This window comes from Pipistrellus hanaki, assembly GCF_964339955.1.
Source record: "Pipistrellus hanaki genome assembly, chromosome: 1".
Lineage (NCBI taxonomy): Eukaryota > Metazoa > Chordata > Mammalia > Chiroptera > Vespertilionidae > Pipistrellus > Pipistrellus hanaki.
Window position 1 is genome coordinate 45,658,172 of NC_140503.1, and position 16,890 is coordinate 45,675,061.

Below are 16,890 nucleotides of genomic sequence, written 5' to 3' on the forward strand. Positions count from 1 at the left end.
ATAAAAGTAATTAATTTATTTTCCAAAAGCTTTTGTATTTTCTACTGCTTAAGTAAAGATTGCTGGTTCTCTATACTTCTTTAGTTTCTAGAAGTAGTATTTGCCAAATACTCTAGAGCACATATGTCAAACACAAGGCCCGCGGGCCAAATCCAGCCCGCCAGGCCTTGCAATGTGGCCTGCACCGCGCTGTCATCACTGCACTCCGCTGTCAGTTTATGACATTGTCAGTTTATGACTGTTCAGTAAACCATTCGGCCCGCGATTTAGGCTAGATTTTAGATTTTGGCCCCTTCTCTGATTGAGTTCGACACCCCTACTCTAGAGTATATCACTTTGTAGTAGGTCATTGAAGGAAAAGATAGTCTTTGTGTGTAGAATGTATACTTCTAGCGTGAGTAATGAAATTTATTAAAATGTAAATATATAATGCTCTACTTAGTTTTTATATATTAGGATTCTATCAATCCCTTAATGGGAAGTACCTACACAGACCATTAATTTGCCTTTTCTGTTGTATGTACTTTATAATGATTGCTTGAATTATAAGTGATAAAAGATGTTTAGTCATTGCCATGTGTTAAGATATGTGTAGGATTTTGTTAGTCATTGAAAAGTCTGTTTTTGGGATCTTCCTATTTCATGAAAAGTAATTATTGCACTTTTTTGTCATGAAAACTCATTTTTGCTTTAGAATTGTGTGCTAATTGTGTGCCTTTTTTCCTGTCCTTCATTTTTCATTTTTTTTCTTAACTGTAACAACCCCTCTGATCTCTAATTTTGTAATCAAGGCAATACATTTCTGAGCTTTTCCTGTTGGTTTTGAAATGACAGCTGTTTTATAAACATTCTCCAAAGAAATATTTTGAATTATTTATATATCATAGTCCTATCTCTATTTTTAAAATATAGGTTATTTAACTTATATGCTAAAAGCAGTAAAAGTTGACATCCATTGAATATGTTTATTAGAGTATTTTTCTACAGATTCAGTAGGTTTTGACATGTTAAGCTATCTGGTGATCTAAAAAATATTTAGCCCTGGCTGGTTTAGCTCAGTGTATAGAGTGTCAGCTTGCAGACTGAAGGGTCCTGGGTTTGATTCTGGTCAAGGACAAATGCCTGGGTTGTAGGCTCGATCCCCAGTAGGAAGTGTAGGAGGCAGCCAATCAATGATTCTCTCTCATCATTAATGTTTCTATCTCTCCCTCTCTGAAATCAATTATATATATATGTATATGTATATATATATATATATATATATATATATATATATATATATAAATATTTAATGAATTAAAAAAGTCATTAATACATTTTTTTTTTGTTTGTTTAAGAGGAAAACTGGAAAAAGTGTCGATTTCAGCATCCATCAACTATGCATATTTTGCAACCCATGGATATTCATGTTGAGTTGGCCAAAGCAATGGTAGAAAAAGACATTAGAATGGCCAGGTAATGTATGAGTTTCTTTTATATTATAAAATCAACAAGATGAAATATATCTGTATTGGTATCAGGATTTTAATGAAGAAAAGCTAGATTTCTGAAGAAGAGAAAAAATGATTATTTTTTAACAGAAATATATTTTTCTTAAAGGTTCTTTTGATTATGAAACTATAAAAAAATCTTGAGAAATATCTAAGGGGATGAAAAGTAAGAACTAAATTTTGAATTTAAATAGATAATTATGAAATATATATAATTACTGACATTCAGTAAGCTGTATCTATTTAAAGTATACAGTTCAGTAGGTTTTGACTTGTAAAGCTATGAAACCATCACCACAGTCAAAATGAGCACATCCGTCATCCCCCAGAGCCCTTGTGCCCCTTTGTATTTCCTCCTTTCTCCTTTCCTAACTTCTCTGGACAACGTTGGTCTGTTTCCTGACACTATAGATTTGTCAAAATTGTCTAGAATTTTGTATAGATAGGACCATACAGTTTCAACTCTTTTGTTTGGCTTTTTTCATTTAGCATAATTAATTAGAGATTCATTCATGTTGTGGTTATCAATAGCTCATTATCAGATGTATATTAAATCTGCCTTGCATTATTAGATAACCTTATTTGGTAATGATTATTTCTTTAAAATATTGTTAAATTTGATTTGCTAAAATTTTGTTGTGGAATTGTACATCTTATTTGTAACTTTGAGCCTACAGTGTAGTTTCTTCACCAGTCCTTTCCCCCTCCTTATTATAGAGAAACTGGGCCTTAAAACTGTATTGTTGACTTGCATTTTTAGATTTAAAGTATCAGGAGGGCTTCCTTTGATGCATGTGAGAATTTCTGACCAGAAGATGAAAAATATGCTGTGTTTGATTAACAGTATACCCTTGCCACAGAAATCATCTGAACAGTCTCCTGAGAGACAGGTAAATGGATATAATGAAATGCTAAATCTCTTTACCTTTGTATTTATGATGAGTTGTTTTTAATGTTCTGTGAATAGTTTTATTTTTAAATATTTTTTAGGGTTAGTTTCATTTATTTGGTGCACGTTTGAGGTTTACTGCTGTTGAATCTATATATTATAGAACTGCCTAGGACATTGAATAACAGTTGTAGCCTAGTTTCACTACTGTTTTAGAGTGGTGGTAGGAAATCAGTTTTAGGGAATGAAGGGAGCAAAAATACATATGTGAAAGGAAAAATGTCTTTCAAATTTATGAAATATCTATAATAATAACAGCATAATATGCTAATTAGCCCAGACAGCTGAACAACTTTCTGGACATCCTTCTAGATGTCCTTCCAGACAAAGCCAGGGCTGTGAGAGTTGAGGCAGCTGGCACAATTGCAAGAGCCAAGGCAAGCTACCGCGGCTGTGGGGGCCGAGCACCTTGCACGAATTTCGTTCATTTGGCCTCTATTATTTCAAATGAAACTAGATATAGAAATTTTTATATTGTTGCAAAATAAAATAATTGTTGTAAAATTTACTTAAAATTTCTAGATAGCTAGTTGTAATTGATCTTTACCACTGAATATAACTGTTGGATTTTCACTTACTTTGAAACAAAATTTGAGAGAGCCACCTAACACTTATACCTTTTCCAGGAACCTATAATAAAGATACACAGTTTATCCTATATAATAAAGAGCTAATCTGCTAATTAAACTGGACAGCCAAACGACCTCCCGATATCCTTCCGGATGACCTTTCAGATGAAGCCGGGATGTGAGGGCTGAGCCCCTTGCACAGATTTTGTGCATCCGGCCTCTAGTATTATAATATATAACAACTAATGACACGCAATGATAAATAGACTCATCTACTAGAGTTGTACATTGTTCTGTTTTTATAATTGCAAGTAGTAGTCTTAATAATTAGTGTTACTTTTTCAGTATTTGTTTCATTTCTGTATACTTAATCCTGCTAGATTAGTATATTAAGGAAACTTTTTATATTATTTGCTAGGTTTCCTCAGTTCCTGTTATTTCAAATAGGACAAAGGACTTACTTGGTACATCACTGTTGCTAGATGGAATGGAATCAGGTAAGGAAAGTAATGTGTTATTTATTAAATCAAATATATAGAGAGAACATTTTCAGAAAAAAAAGAATTTTGAAAGTATTATAGTAATTTTCTGGTTTTATTTCTAGTTGTGCTACTAACCAATAGTATGTTTTGAGTCTCTTTTTTTAAAGCCCAAGTTTCTTCATTTGATTAAAAGGATTTTTGTGAATGAAAATGCTTAGGATTTTAAAAATCCCCCCCCACCCCCAATCACTACCTGATTCTTTTGTTTGGCTCTAGCCCAGTGGTTTTCAACCTTTGTAATGCCGCAACCCTTTAATACAGTTCCTCATATTGTGGTGACCCCCAACCATAAAATTATTTTTATTGCTACTTCATAACTATAATTTTGCTACTGTTAATGAATCGTAATGTAAATATCTGTGTTTTCTGATGGTCTTAGGCAACTCTCCTACCATTTCTCAATCTGTGGGTCATGACAGGAATTGACCTGTGACCCACAGGTTGAGAGCCGCTGCTGTAGAGCTAAGACCATTGGAAAGCACAGATATTACATTATGATTCATTAACAGTAGCAAAATTACAATTATGAAGTAGCAACGAAAATAATTTTATGGTTGAGGGTCACCACAACATAAGGAACTGTATTATATGGTCACGGCATTAGGAAGGTTGAGAACTATTGCTCTAGCCTAACTGATCTCTTTTAATTTTGAACTAAAATATAAGCTTCAAGAGGACAAGGATCCTTGTCATTCTGGTGTCCTTAGTGACTGGTACAGACTGATGATGCATGATAGATGATACCTAGTAAATATTTTATTGAAAGTTGAATGAATAGATGAAAGTGAAAAACATAGAGCAGTTTGATTTTGTTTATATTATACTTATTACTTGCCAGGTTGAGTCACCTTGTGAGACCTAGAAAAACATTGAAACTATATTCTTACTCTGAATATGAAGATTATATCTAATAAATGAATTTAATTATTGAGAGATTTAAATTTGAGTGTTTTATGTAGTCCTCAATGGACATTCTCTCAAGTCAAATGAATATCTTCTTCCTTAGAGTCTGATGATGAGTATTTTGATGCAGAAGATGGAGACATACAGATTGGTAAAAGTATGAAAGGATCAGAACGAAAAAAAGTTGCAGAGGCCCCAAATGAGGAGCTCATTAATCTTCTACTAAAGTTTGAAATTAAAGAGGTATACATATTTGTATATAAACAAATATATTCTTATTATCACTGTCCTTATAAACTGTCCAATATGAGAGCCAAAATATGCGGATCACATATTTATATATTATATATAAAATGTAGTACACTATTTTTTCTAGTGTCTTCCTCCCCCCACATACAGTTCCAAGAAAATGAATTGTTTTTTTTTGTAAAATCTGATATAAGAGTGATCTATAGTATATCTGATGTATTCTGAAAAAGCTCAATACTCTTAATTAGGATTTTCTTTTTTTTAGAGAATTTCTGTGACATTTATTTAAAAATTTCCCCTCTGATTTTATTTATTTATTTATTTTATTTATTTTTTATTTTTTAAATATATTTTATTGATTTTTTACAGAGAGGAAGGGAGAGGAATAGAGAGCTAGAAACGTCGATGAGAGAGAAACATCGACCAGCTGCCTCTTGCACACCCCCTACCGGGGATGTGTCCGCAACCAATGTACATGCCCTGACCGGAATCGAACCTGGAACCTTTTAGTCCGCAGACCAACGCTACCACTGAGCCAAACCGGTTTCGGCCCCCTCTGATTTTATGGATTTGAGAGAGAGGAAGGAACTAGGGTTGGGGGAGGAGAGAGAGAGAGAAACATTGATGTCTGAGAGAAACATGGATCATTTGCCTTCTCTACGTGCTCCAGCTGAACCAGGGCCAGAGTAATCTTTTTATTTTAATTTTTAATTTTTAATTTAATAAATCTTTATTGTTCAGTTTATTACATTTGTTTCTCCCTATCCCCCCTTCCCAATAGCTGCCCTCCACCTGGTTCCTATGCCATCCCATTCTCTTATTCCACCACCACCCCACTGTCCTTGTCTATAAGTGTAAGATTTTTGTCCCATCTCTTCCCACACCCTCCACACTCTCTTCCCCCCGAGAATTGTTAGACCACTGCCTTTCTATGCCCCTGATTCTATTATATTCACCAGTTTATTCTCTTCCTCAGATTTTCTATTCACTTGATTTTTAGATTCACTTGTTGATAGATATTGTATTTGTTGTCACTTTGTTGTTCATAATTTTCTTCTTCTACCTCTTCTTAAAGAATACCTTTTAGCATTTCATATAATACTGGTTTGGTGGTGATGAACTCCTTTAGTCTTTTCTTGTGTGTGAAGCTCTTTATCTGCCCTTCAATTCTAAATGATAGCTTTGCTGGGTAGAGTAACCTTGGTTGTAGGTTCTTGCTGTTCATCACTCTGAATATTTTTGCCATTCCCATCTGGCCTGCATAGTCTGTGTTGAGAAATCTGCTGACAGTCATATGGGTACTCCCTTGTAGGTAACTAACTGTTTTTCTCTTGCTGCTTTTAATATTCTCTCTTTATCTTTTGCCCTTGGCATTTTAATTATTATGTGTCTTGGTGTGGTCCTCTTTGGATTCCTTTTGTTTGGGGTTCTCTGCGCTTCCTGGACTTGTGAGTATACTTCTTTCACCAGGTAGGGGAAGTTTTCTGTCATTATTTCTTCAAATAGGTTTTCAATATCTTTCTCTCTTCTCTGGCACCTCCATAATTTGAATGCTGGTATGCTTGAAGTTGTCCCAGAGGCTCCTTACACTGTCTTCATATTTTTGGATTTTTTTTCTTTTCTGGTTGGGTGTTTTTTGCTTCTTCATATTTCAAATCTTTGACTTGATTCTTGGGATCCTCTAGTCTACTCTTGGATCTCTGTATATTACTCTTTATTTTAGTTAGTGTATACTTAATTTCTAGTTGGTCCTTTTTCATATTCTTGAAGGTCTCACTAAATTTCTTGGAGGTTTCTAGAAGATTCTTGAGTAACCTTATAACTGTGGTTTTGAACTCTATACCCAGTCATTTGCTTTCCTCCATTTATTTCATTTGTGACCTGTTTCTTTGTTTTCGCATTTTGGCTGCTTCCCTGTGTTGATAGAGTGGCTCTGTGTGCTAGGTGTCCTATAGGGTCTAGTGGCTCAGCCTCCCCAGTTAACTGAAGTGGATACCTTGGTGCACCCCTTTGTGGGCTGTGTGCACAGTCTTGTTGTAGTTAAGCGTTGATTGTGTTGGTATAACTGGGAGGAATTGATATCCAGACTAATTGGCCGTGGGGACCAGCTGTGTCTATAATGGGAGAACTGCTGTTCTCGAGACAACCTTATGGGGCATGACTTGCTTCAGTGGGGCTTCGGTGTTCACTGAATCTGCCCCTTGAGTGTGTCGCTTATGGATGGGAAGGACTGTAATCTGGTATGTTCTCACACTGACCATTGGGTACACTAGCTCTTGGATCTCTAAGGAGGTGCAAAGTCAGCTACGGCCTGATGCTACCCCGTAAGAGCTACAGAGGGATCTGCAGATTCCTCCTCTTTGTTTGGGGTTTGGAAGTGCCAGATGAGGCCCAGTTCTGAAGCAATGCAAGCTGCTGCTGCAGGGCCATAGGCTTTCTTTTGGATGCTTTGGAGCTCTCTGACCCAGCTGCAGTTTGTTAGATTTTAGTTTGCCATGGGAACAGGGTATTCATAGGCAAAAGCTGCTGTGTACAACTTGGGTGGGGTTGTAAATTGTGTTGGGTGGGGTATCAGGGCGTAGCTAACAGCAATGGCTGCCAGTCGGCCCTGCCCTGGGGCTCTGTGTCCCAAGGCCCCTGTCCAGGAACAATGGTTGCTGCAAGTACCTCTGAAAGAAAGCTGCCCTCTCATTTTTGCCCGAAGCCAGACAGTCCAGTTTCTCCCCGTATGAGTCTGGGTCCCCAGGGTCTTGCCTGGAACTGGAGTTCAGAGCAATCGGGAGCTTGTACCTACCTCCTGACTGACAAAAGCGCCCCCAGTTGTCAGCCCATTTCACGTGTCTCCGTACCTCTGCACTTCTGTACTTCAGTATCTCCTACCAGTCTCAATGCGCTTTTTTCTTTCCTTCTAGTTGTAGAACTTCCACTCAACCAGGTTTCCCATCGTTCTGGATGATATTTGTTTTGTCTTTTAGTTGGAGTTTTGATGTAATTGTGAGAGTCAGCAAGTACAGGTGTTCACCTATGCCACCATCTTGGTTGTTCAAACCAGAATGATCCTTTTAAACTGAAAGTCAGATTATGTCACTGCTCACCTACTGGTTTCCTATCTCACTCAGAGCAAAGAGCTTAGTCCTTCCTATAATCTATAAGGGCTTTCATGGAATTCTTTTCACTCTACTCCAGCTATATTTCATTCATTTCTGCAGTAAGTATTTATCAAGTGCCATCATGTACCAGGCATTGTTTTAGTTACTGGAGCTAAAGTAGTGAGCAAAGTTCTTATATTATTTACACTTGTCTTATAGTCTCCCTTATACCAAAGCACATTCTTTGCACTTACTGTTTCCTTTGCCTGAAATACTCTTCCTGTATAACTTAATTCTTTACTTTCTTTAGATATTTACTCAAATGCCATCATATTGGAAAGGTCTGACAACACCCCCCGCCCCCCTCCCCCCCCCCCCCCCCCCCGCTCTCATACAAGATAGCAACCTTCATTTTTCTCCATTCTTCCTAAAATGTAGGCTTCATGAAGACAAGAACCTTGTCTGTCCAGGTCACTTCAATATCTTTAGTGGCTGGCACAACTTCATACATGGTAGATGCCCAATAAATATTTTATTAACTATTGAATGAATGAACTAAAGTGATAAATAAACTCCTTTAAGAAAAAAAAAATAGTACCCTGTTTCCCCCAAAATAAGACAGTGTCTTATATTAATTTTTGCTCCCAAAGATGCATAGGTCTTATTTTCAGGGGATGTCTTATTTTTCCATGAAGAAGAATACGGTACACATTTATTGTTAAATGAAAATAAAGGAAATTTATTACCTGTATACAGTACGGTAGTACGGTAGTTGTCAACACAAACCAGACAAACTGTGAATCCTACAGTATCAAGAATTTACTCATTTATTCAATGACAATCATGTCGTCATCTTCTGGAACATCGTCATAACAATCCAATTCCTGAATTTCCTGGTGAATTTCTTGTGATTCCATTTCTTTCAGAATCAGTGGACCAAATCTCTCATGTTTAGCCTAGGGGGGGGCCCTTATTTTCGGGGGAATGCCTTATATTTCATTCAGAAGGAAACCTGTAAGTAGGTCTTATTTTCGGAGGATGTCTTATTTTCAGGGAAGCACGGTAGTACTATTTGAAATACTTTTCTCAATTTGACTTTTTTTTTTTTTTTCCATTTTGAAGTTTTAAATGTTTCTGTAGTGAAATTTATTGAATTTTGTGTTTATATCCTAGTTTTAGTGTATGTATAGAAAATTATTCTCTATTTTTATATTTTACATTTTATGACATCAATGTTTTCATTTAAATCATTGTTATATCTCAAATTTATTTTTGTATGTCAGTTCTGTATTAAATATTTTTACAATAGATTTTGTTTTTCATATGACATTCTTCTTGGTTTTTCTTAACTATAAGCAGTAATTTTATTACTGCTTATTTTTGCTTTCTTTCAGCATTTATAGTGTTTCAGTTATTATTGCTGCCTCACAGGTTATTCTAAAATGTATTAGCTCAAAACGGCTATTTTATTTTGCTTACAGTTTTGTGGTTTAGGAATTCTGGAAGGGTACAGTTTAGTAATTTTTGTGTATAGTCTTTTACATACTTATAGTCAGATTTGACGATGTTATAGTGACCTGAAGTGTCTGTCAGAGGGGCTCAGAGGTGGCTCACCGATGAGGCTGGCCATTGATGCATGGCCCTCAGGATGAGCATTCACAGTGGAAGTTTCATAGCCTTTTTTGACATCGGAAGTCATTATAGTATTACTTCCTCCGTACTCTGAGATTAAGACAAATAACAAGCCTGCCCAAATGTAAAGGGACAAAGACCCTCCACCTCGTTGGAGTGTCAAAGAACTTGCATGTTTTAAAAATTGCCACATATGTATTCTATTTTTCATCTGCTAAATAAATTGAATAATAGTACAATAGTGAATTTTCAGAATAAGTTTGAATAGTAATATAATAGTGAATATCCTTATCTTACTTTTTATTTTATTGAGAATGTTTCTTGTATCACTAAATATGATTTCTTTTTTGAGATACAGGTTTAAAAAAGTCATATTATGGAAGAATCAAGATATTCTATTTTTACTAAACTTAAAAATATAAATCAATAATGGATATTAAATTTCATCATGATTTCGTATAGATATAGTTATAGTTCTCAATAATAGAATTTAGATGATAATTTCCAATCATAGTAAATAAGTTACTGGTAGACAAGTGTGAGCAAAATTTTTAAGCTTCTCATTGATGATGTGTGCAAAGAAGGATTTAAAAAAAAATTTTAATTTTAATTTTATTTTTTTAGTATGATTCAGATTACTTAACCTTTCACTGATTCTTTTAGGTGATTTTGGAATTTACCAAACAACAGAAAGAAGAAGATACAATTCTAGTATTTAATGTCACTCAGTTAGGAACAGAGGCTACAGTAAGAACATTTGATTTAATTGCAGTATCTTACCTAAAGAAAATCAGCTTGGATTACTATGAAATACAAGGTAATAGACATAAAAATGGAAACAATAGCTAATAATAAATATAAAACCACTTTTCTGTGTCTGAAATATTTTCATTTATATAACAGTGTTTATAATAAAAAATAGCTAGCACTGTTCTAAGCATTTTTCAAATAATAACCCACTTAATTCTTATAACACTGCTATGAGAAAGGCAATGTTACTATCTCCAGATTGAGGAACTAAAGCAAAAGTTTTTTATGTAGTTCATTTAAGGTCATTCATCCTAGTTAATGGCTCAACCCTTGAAACCTGGATTCTTAAGTACTATGATTTACTACCTTGGAGAGTCCACATACTAGTAAATCTCCTTTATATGGCAGTATTATTTCCATTTTACAAACAAAGAAAGGTTAAATAGTTTACTTACTCAAGATCATGCATCTTTTGAATGGCCAAACCTAAAATTTATTTCTGGGTTTATAATATTGAAGTTTTTGTTCTTTCTATTGAATAGGAAAACAGCACCATGTTATAAAAATAAAAATGGTGGAATGTAAAATTCTTTATTTCAAAAGTGCTTATAGTTTATTTTAGTTTACATTTTGTGTGCTCATGAGATATATAAGGAATGAAAGAATGGGTGAACCCACTTAAATTAAAATTACCTAATATTTTAGTCAAATAAAATACCTACTTTTTATTTTTTTCAAAAATAGTTGAAAGTAAAATAAATCTCAGTTTACGAAAAAAAAAAATGTCATCTAAAGAGAACAATTTATTTGAAACACTTTTTTTTTCCTCTTTAATCTAGGATCCAAAAAAAAGCCACTTCACTTGATTAGCTCTTCTGACAAACCTGGATTAGATCTTTTAAAAGTGGAGTATATTAAGGTATAGTCCATATCATCCTGTATAATAAAGAGGTAATATGCAAGTTGACCATCACACCCTCACACAACATGGCTGCCCCCATGTAGTCACAAGATGGCCACCACAAGATGGCCGACAGGGGAGGGAAGTTGGGGACGATCGGGCCAGCAGGGGAGCAGGCTGGCAGTGGAATGGTTAGGAGGTGATCAGGCTGGCAGACAGAAGCAGTTAGGGGCAATCAGGCAGGCAGCCAGGCAAGTGGTTGGGAGCCAGCAGTCCTGGATTGTGAGATGGATGTCTGACTGCCAGTTTAGGCCGGATCCCACAGGGCAGTTGGGGGTGACCAGGCTTGTAGGGCAGGGCCATTGGGATCCTGTGGATCGGGCCTAAATTGGCAGTCAGACACCCCACTAGGGGTCCCATATTGGAGAAGATACAGGCTGGGTTGAGGGAGATTGCCCCCCAGTGCACAAATTTTGTGCACCAGGCCTCTAGTCCTATCTAATAAAGATGGAATATGCTAATTGACCATCACTTCCTCACAAAGATGTGTCATCCACAGCCAATAAGGAATCAGTATGCTAATTGACCGCCACGCCCTCAAAGATGATGACGGCACATAGTCCCCTCAGCCCCACCGGGTGGCAGGTGCGTGGCAAGGCTGGGCCTGCCCCCAGCCAGGTCCAACCACTCTGTGTGCCTACCTCCAGAGTGCCTGGTCTCCTCAGACCCCCAGCCGCCTACAGCCAGCCCAAGGAGCAGACCAGCTTTGGATGGCAACTGTCCAGCCACCCAGGGCCGTCTGAGGTTCAGGTAACCAGGGCTGGCCAATGTTTGCGCTACTGGCAGTGGCAACAGCAGAGGTGTGATGGGAGTATCTCCTTCCCCTGATTACCAGGTTGCCTCCTGCCCCTGAAGACTCCCAACTGTGAGAGGGGGCAGGCCGTGCTGAGGCACCCCCTTCATCCAGTGCATGAATTTTCATGCACCGGGCCTCTAGTGTTTATATCTTTATTGTATACTTTAAACTATTTCCTGAAAAGAAAAATATGACAATAGATTACTACAGGCTCTGCATGTGTATCATAGGTTTTAATTACAGAGCTATCCACTATTTCTCTTTTCATTCCTACACCTTCTTTCTTTTTCACTTAAGTACAGGACTAGACTAGAATTTTTACAAAGCCATCAAACATCTTGGGTTGAAGTAGGTCCTACTCCTAATTTCTAAGTTATATTCACTTACCTGTATTCATTGCATATATAGGTTACATTTGTCTGAGTATTCTACATCAAGAGTGATAAAGTCAAATTGAATTGGTTCAGTAGAGAACTGCCAGAATTCAGGACTCAAAAATTTACCATATGAGGAATGCTAAAGGAACTAACGGTATTTAGCTTTATTTAAGACTAGAGGCCTGATTCATGAAATTTGTGCAAGAGTATGCCCTCCTTCCTCCAGTTGTTGGCATCGGCTTCCCTCTCACACCTGGACCTGGGCTTTTCTTACAGTCCCGGCTTTGTCCGGAAGGTTGTCCGGTCTAGTTAGCATATTATGTTTTTACTATTATAGATTAGTTGATTTGTTTAATCATTCAACACCATTGAATGTATTTATGAGTCAGGTTCTGTTAGGTAGTTGGGTTACAGATATGAAGACTATTAGGGAAGTAGGTAAAAAAACAATGAAAACATAATGTCGGATTCTCTAATAAAGAAGAACACAAAACATTATGGGAACAAGCAGGCAGGAAAACTGCCTCACACAAGGTAAACTTCTCACATAAACTAAAACTTTGAATTTACTATGTATATTTCCAGGGAGCAGAACTTGAACCAATGAGATAGATTTTTATTCAGTGTAAAGACATCACTAAATCAAAGTTTTCTAAAGATTGGATTTGTAAGAAAATGAGGTTTTCTCACTGGAGATACCATAAAATAGGCTTATCAAAGACATTATACAGGGATTCAAGCATTATGTGATAGATGGGCTAGCTCAGTGGTCGGCAAACTCATTAGTCAACCAAGCCAAATATCAACAGTGCAACGATGGAAATTTCTTTTGAGAGCTAAATTTTTAAAACTTAAACTTCTAACGCCACTTCTTCAAAATAGACTCGTCCAGGCCATGGTATTTTGTGGAAGAGCCACACTCAAGGGGCCAAAGAGCCACAGGTTGCTGACCACAGGGCTAGATGACCTTTAAACCTTCCAAACTCCAGAGTTTATAATTCTGATTCCTAGCTGCATTTTCCCCATGTGACTATTGTATGTTTGAAAAGGACAAATTTGCATGATTATAATAAATTATTTGGATATAACTTAAAATGACAATAATATTAAATATATAGTATATATAAAATACAATTGTAACAATATAAATAAACTAAGATCATAAATAAGTGATTTATTTATTTGGCTTTAATTTCTTCAGAACTTTTGCTTGTTTGTTTTTTAGGCTGATAAGAATGGACCTAGTTTTCAAACGGCTTTTGAAAAAACTGAACGAACAGTTAAGGTAAGAAATTCTATTAAAAGGTTATAGCCTGTTTGAAAATAACCTACTCTGGAAGTCTCTAGTATTCTCACAGGAATATTGACTGGGTAATTCGATGAAATAATCAAGAACCAATAAAACTTATAAATCAAACTCACAGAAACCATGCTCTGTGTCATGAGCACTAAAGTTCTTGTTAGGACTAATCATATCACATCCTAAGCTCTATACAGTAGGTCCTTGGGTTATGTCGGAGATCCATTCCTACAGCGCAACGTAACATGATTTTCTCAGTAAGTCGGAACCCACATATGTCACCTACATCACTCACATGGAGCACATACACAGCAGTAATGAAGTGAAACAGTAAAAAAAAAAAAAAAAAAAAAAATTAAAAGAAAGATAATTTCCTGACCTAAATAAATAATAAAAAACATAAAGCACATATGAACATTTGTCAAAATGATGGAACTTTTTCTTTTATGTAAATAAATGGGAGGTGGTGACATAACCACGAAACAAGGTATGTCGAGTCCGATGTACCCCGAGGACTGCCTGTATACAAAAGCCTAATATGAAAATTGCCCCCTCAGGAGTTTGACTAGGAGACTGGGAGTTCAATCACTCGCTGTGATGTGTGCTGACCACCAGGGGGCGGTGCGGAACAAAGTAAGGTCCTGGCAAGCAGCAAGTAGCCAGGGAAGGAAGGTCCTGGTTGGCAGCCAGCAGGCCCCAATTGGCTCTGATCGCCAGCCAGGCCTAGGGATCCTACCCATGCAAGAATTTTGTGCACCAGGCTTCTAGATATTTATAAAGAAGGGAGAGCTATAGACTGGAAATTTGATTTACAAAGAACAATTTTAAATATATCAAATTAAATAACCTGTTTAATGCAGGGCTGAGAAAGTTATGTGAATTACGAGAGATGTTGAGTACTTCTTGGAGCCATACTAAGATGGTTGTGTAGAGGAAGAACAGGCAAAATGTAGTTGTGGGTTACATTATAAAGAAATGTGTTTTAGATTACACTTTTGAGAGATATGATACCTGTTGATTATGGTTAAACTTTCTTTTTATAATTTTTATATCTACTTAAGTGTTTTGAAGCTGTGCAAAGAAATATAAACAAAAATTTTAAAAAGTTTTTAAATTTTCTATTAGAAAAATCTTAAAAGCAATTTGTATTGCCCTCTTAGCTTTCCGGGGTCATTGTTTAAAAAAAAATATTTTTCTTCTTTATGTTATATATTCTTTGTTTTTTTTTCCCTAAAATGATAGGACCATCATTTTGGTTTCAGAAAATCATTTAGTGACTGAGAGCTCACTTATAATTGTACTTAAATTTTTGTTTTAATTGATTTCAGAGAGGAAGGGAGAGGGAGAAAGAGATTGAACATCAGTGATGAGAGAGAATCATTGATTGGCTGCCTCTTGCATGCCATCCCTTCTAGAGATCTAGTGCACAATAGGGCATGTGCTCTAATTGGGAATCTAACCAGGACCTCCTGCTTCATGGGTTGACATTCAATCTCTGAGACATGCAGGCCAGGCTGAAATTATACTTTTTACATTTAAATCTCATGAATGTCATATTTGAAGTAATTTCTTGACTTTTGTAGTTTCATATTCTAACTTACCTGTTCATAAAATTAATAGTCAATTGCAGATCCCAAAACCCAATTATATGTTGAATATTGGGATGGCCATGACAAGCAGATTATATACTCTGTGATAATTATGTTACTAAAGTAGATTAATTAGTGATACTTTGATACTCAAATGAACCTCAGAGGTAAGTTAAGTATAATTTTCTCTCCATATATTCCTAGTTAAGGAGTGTATTGTGAATCTTCCTTTCCTATCTCTTCCTTCCAAGTTGTGGAAGGCAGGATGCAAGCCTAGCTAAGAGCCTTTTGGTTTCATCTTGGAGACTATTGTTATAATTGGCCTGGGAAACTAATTTTCCTCTTTTAAACATCTCTAGGTGGCTTTTTCATCTTTAAACCTGTTGCTGCAAACGCAAGCTCTTCTCTCTTCTATTAATTACCTGACAACCATTATTCCATCTGATGACCAAAAGATGGGTGATACCAAGGAAGTTCAAATTTCAACTGAAAAGCAACAAAAAAATTTAGCTTTGCAGAAAGGTATGAAAACAGCTTGTTTATTTTTTGTTAGTAAGGGTTTTAGAATTCTAGAGCTAACTAGGGAATTTTAAGGACCTTCTAGTGCAATCATTTACAGGCCATTTTCCTCATTTTTGTTCTTTTCTTTAAATCTTTCATGTGTGCCTTATATGTAAACCAAATATAATTTTTTAAAATGTCTGTTTTTGTTCTTATTTTGGTGGTGGTGGAGGATGATTTTTGGTGGGTTATGGAAGAAAAAGACCTGTGTTTGCACTGAGCTTTTCATACCCTCTTAGTGGCTCCTGAAGGGCTCCATCTAGGGTTAGCTTTCCCTTCCATTTTACAAATAAGGAAATTAAGAACCACAGACATGAGGTCAAAGATATAGGGATAGCAGGTAATTGATTAGGAGTCTAGATTTTGGGTCAGAGAAAACTCAGTTCATGTCCCGACTGATACTTAAACTATTATTGAACTTCTCTGAATTTCAATGTCCTTAATCTTATTTAAATTATTTCCTTGCTTTTAAATGATAAAAGTAGCAAATCTCACTATTAGAAATGAAAACTTTACAGAATATATAAAGCAAAATAAGTATTTGAAATGTTTAAGAGTTTTATAATATTTTTTTTTGTTAAAAATTTTTCATGAAATCCTATATAATAAAAGCCTAATATGCTAAGTGGTCCTCTGGTCAGCTGTTCAACTAATCAAGGTGTAAAGTGCTAATGATATGCTAAGGCCTCTCAACCACTCGCTATGATGTGCCCTGACCAAGGGTAGGAGGAAGTGGGCCTAAGCCAGCAGGCAGACATCCACTGAGGGGTCCCACACTTTGAGAGGGTGCAGGCTCCTCTCTCCCTACCCCCAGTGCATGAATTTCATGTACTGGGCCTCTAGTAGGTTAATAAGATTATGTAGGTTTCAGGTGTACAGTTCTATACTACCTCTGTATATTGTATTTTGTCTACCATCCAAAGTCAGATCTTTTTCCATCACTATATATTTGACCTCCTTTACCATTTCTTATCCTTACTTATTTTCCCTCTGGTAACCACAATACTGTTGTCTGTGTCTATGAATTTTTGTTTTTCTTGTTTGTTCATTTGCTGCTTTCAATTTTATATACCACATATGAGTGAAATAATATAGTTCTTAACTTTTTCTGTCTGACTTATTTCACTTTTTAT

The 16,890-nt window shown here is 36.1% G+C and overlaps 1 protein-coding gene across 1 annotated transcript in view; it reads left to right on the forward strand.

Moving 5' to 3' along the window:
* Nucleotides 1-16,890, forward strand: part of VPS13C (vacuolar protein sorting 13 homolog C) — a 176,898-nt gene that overhangs the window by 64,437 nt on the left and 95,571 nt on the right. The window contains exons 22-29 of the mRNA XM_084886331.1: nt 1,338-1,455; nt 2,251-2,380; nt 3,427-3,505; nt 4,557-4,696; nt 10,087-10,240; nt 11,013-11,092; nt 13,533-13,592; nt 15,556-15,718. Of these exons, the coding sequence (XP_084742457.1) occupies nt 1,338-1,455; nt 2,251-2,380; nt 3,427-3,505; nt 4,557-4,696; nt 10,087-10,240; nt 11,013-11,092; nt 13,533-13,592; nt 15,556-15,718 (924 nt within the window). The remainder of the gene's footprint in view (nt 1-1,337; nt 1,456-2,250; nt 2,381-3,426; nt 3,506-4,556; nt 4,697-10,086; nt 10,241-11,012; nt 11,093-13,532; nt 13,593-15,555; nt 15,719-16,890) is intronic.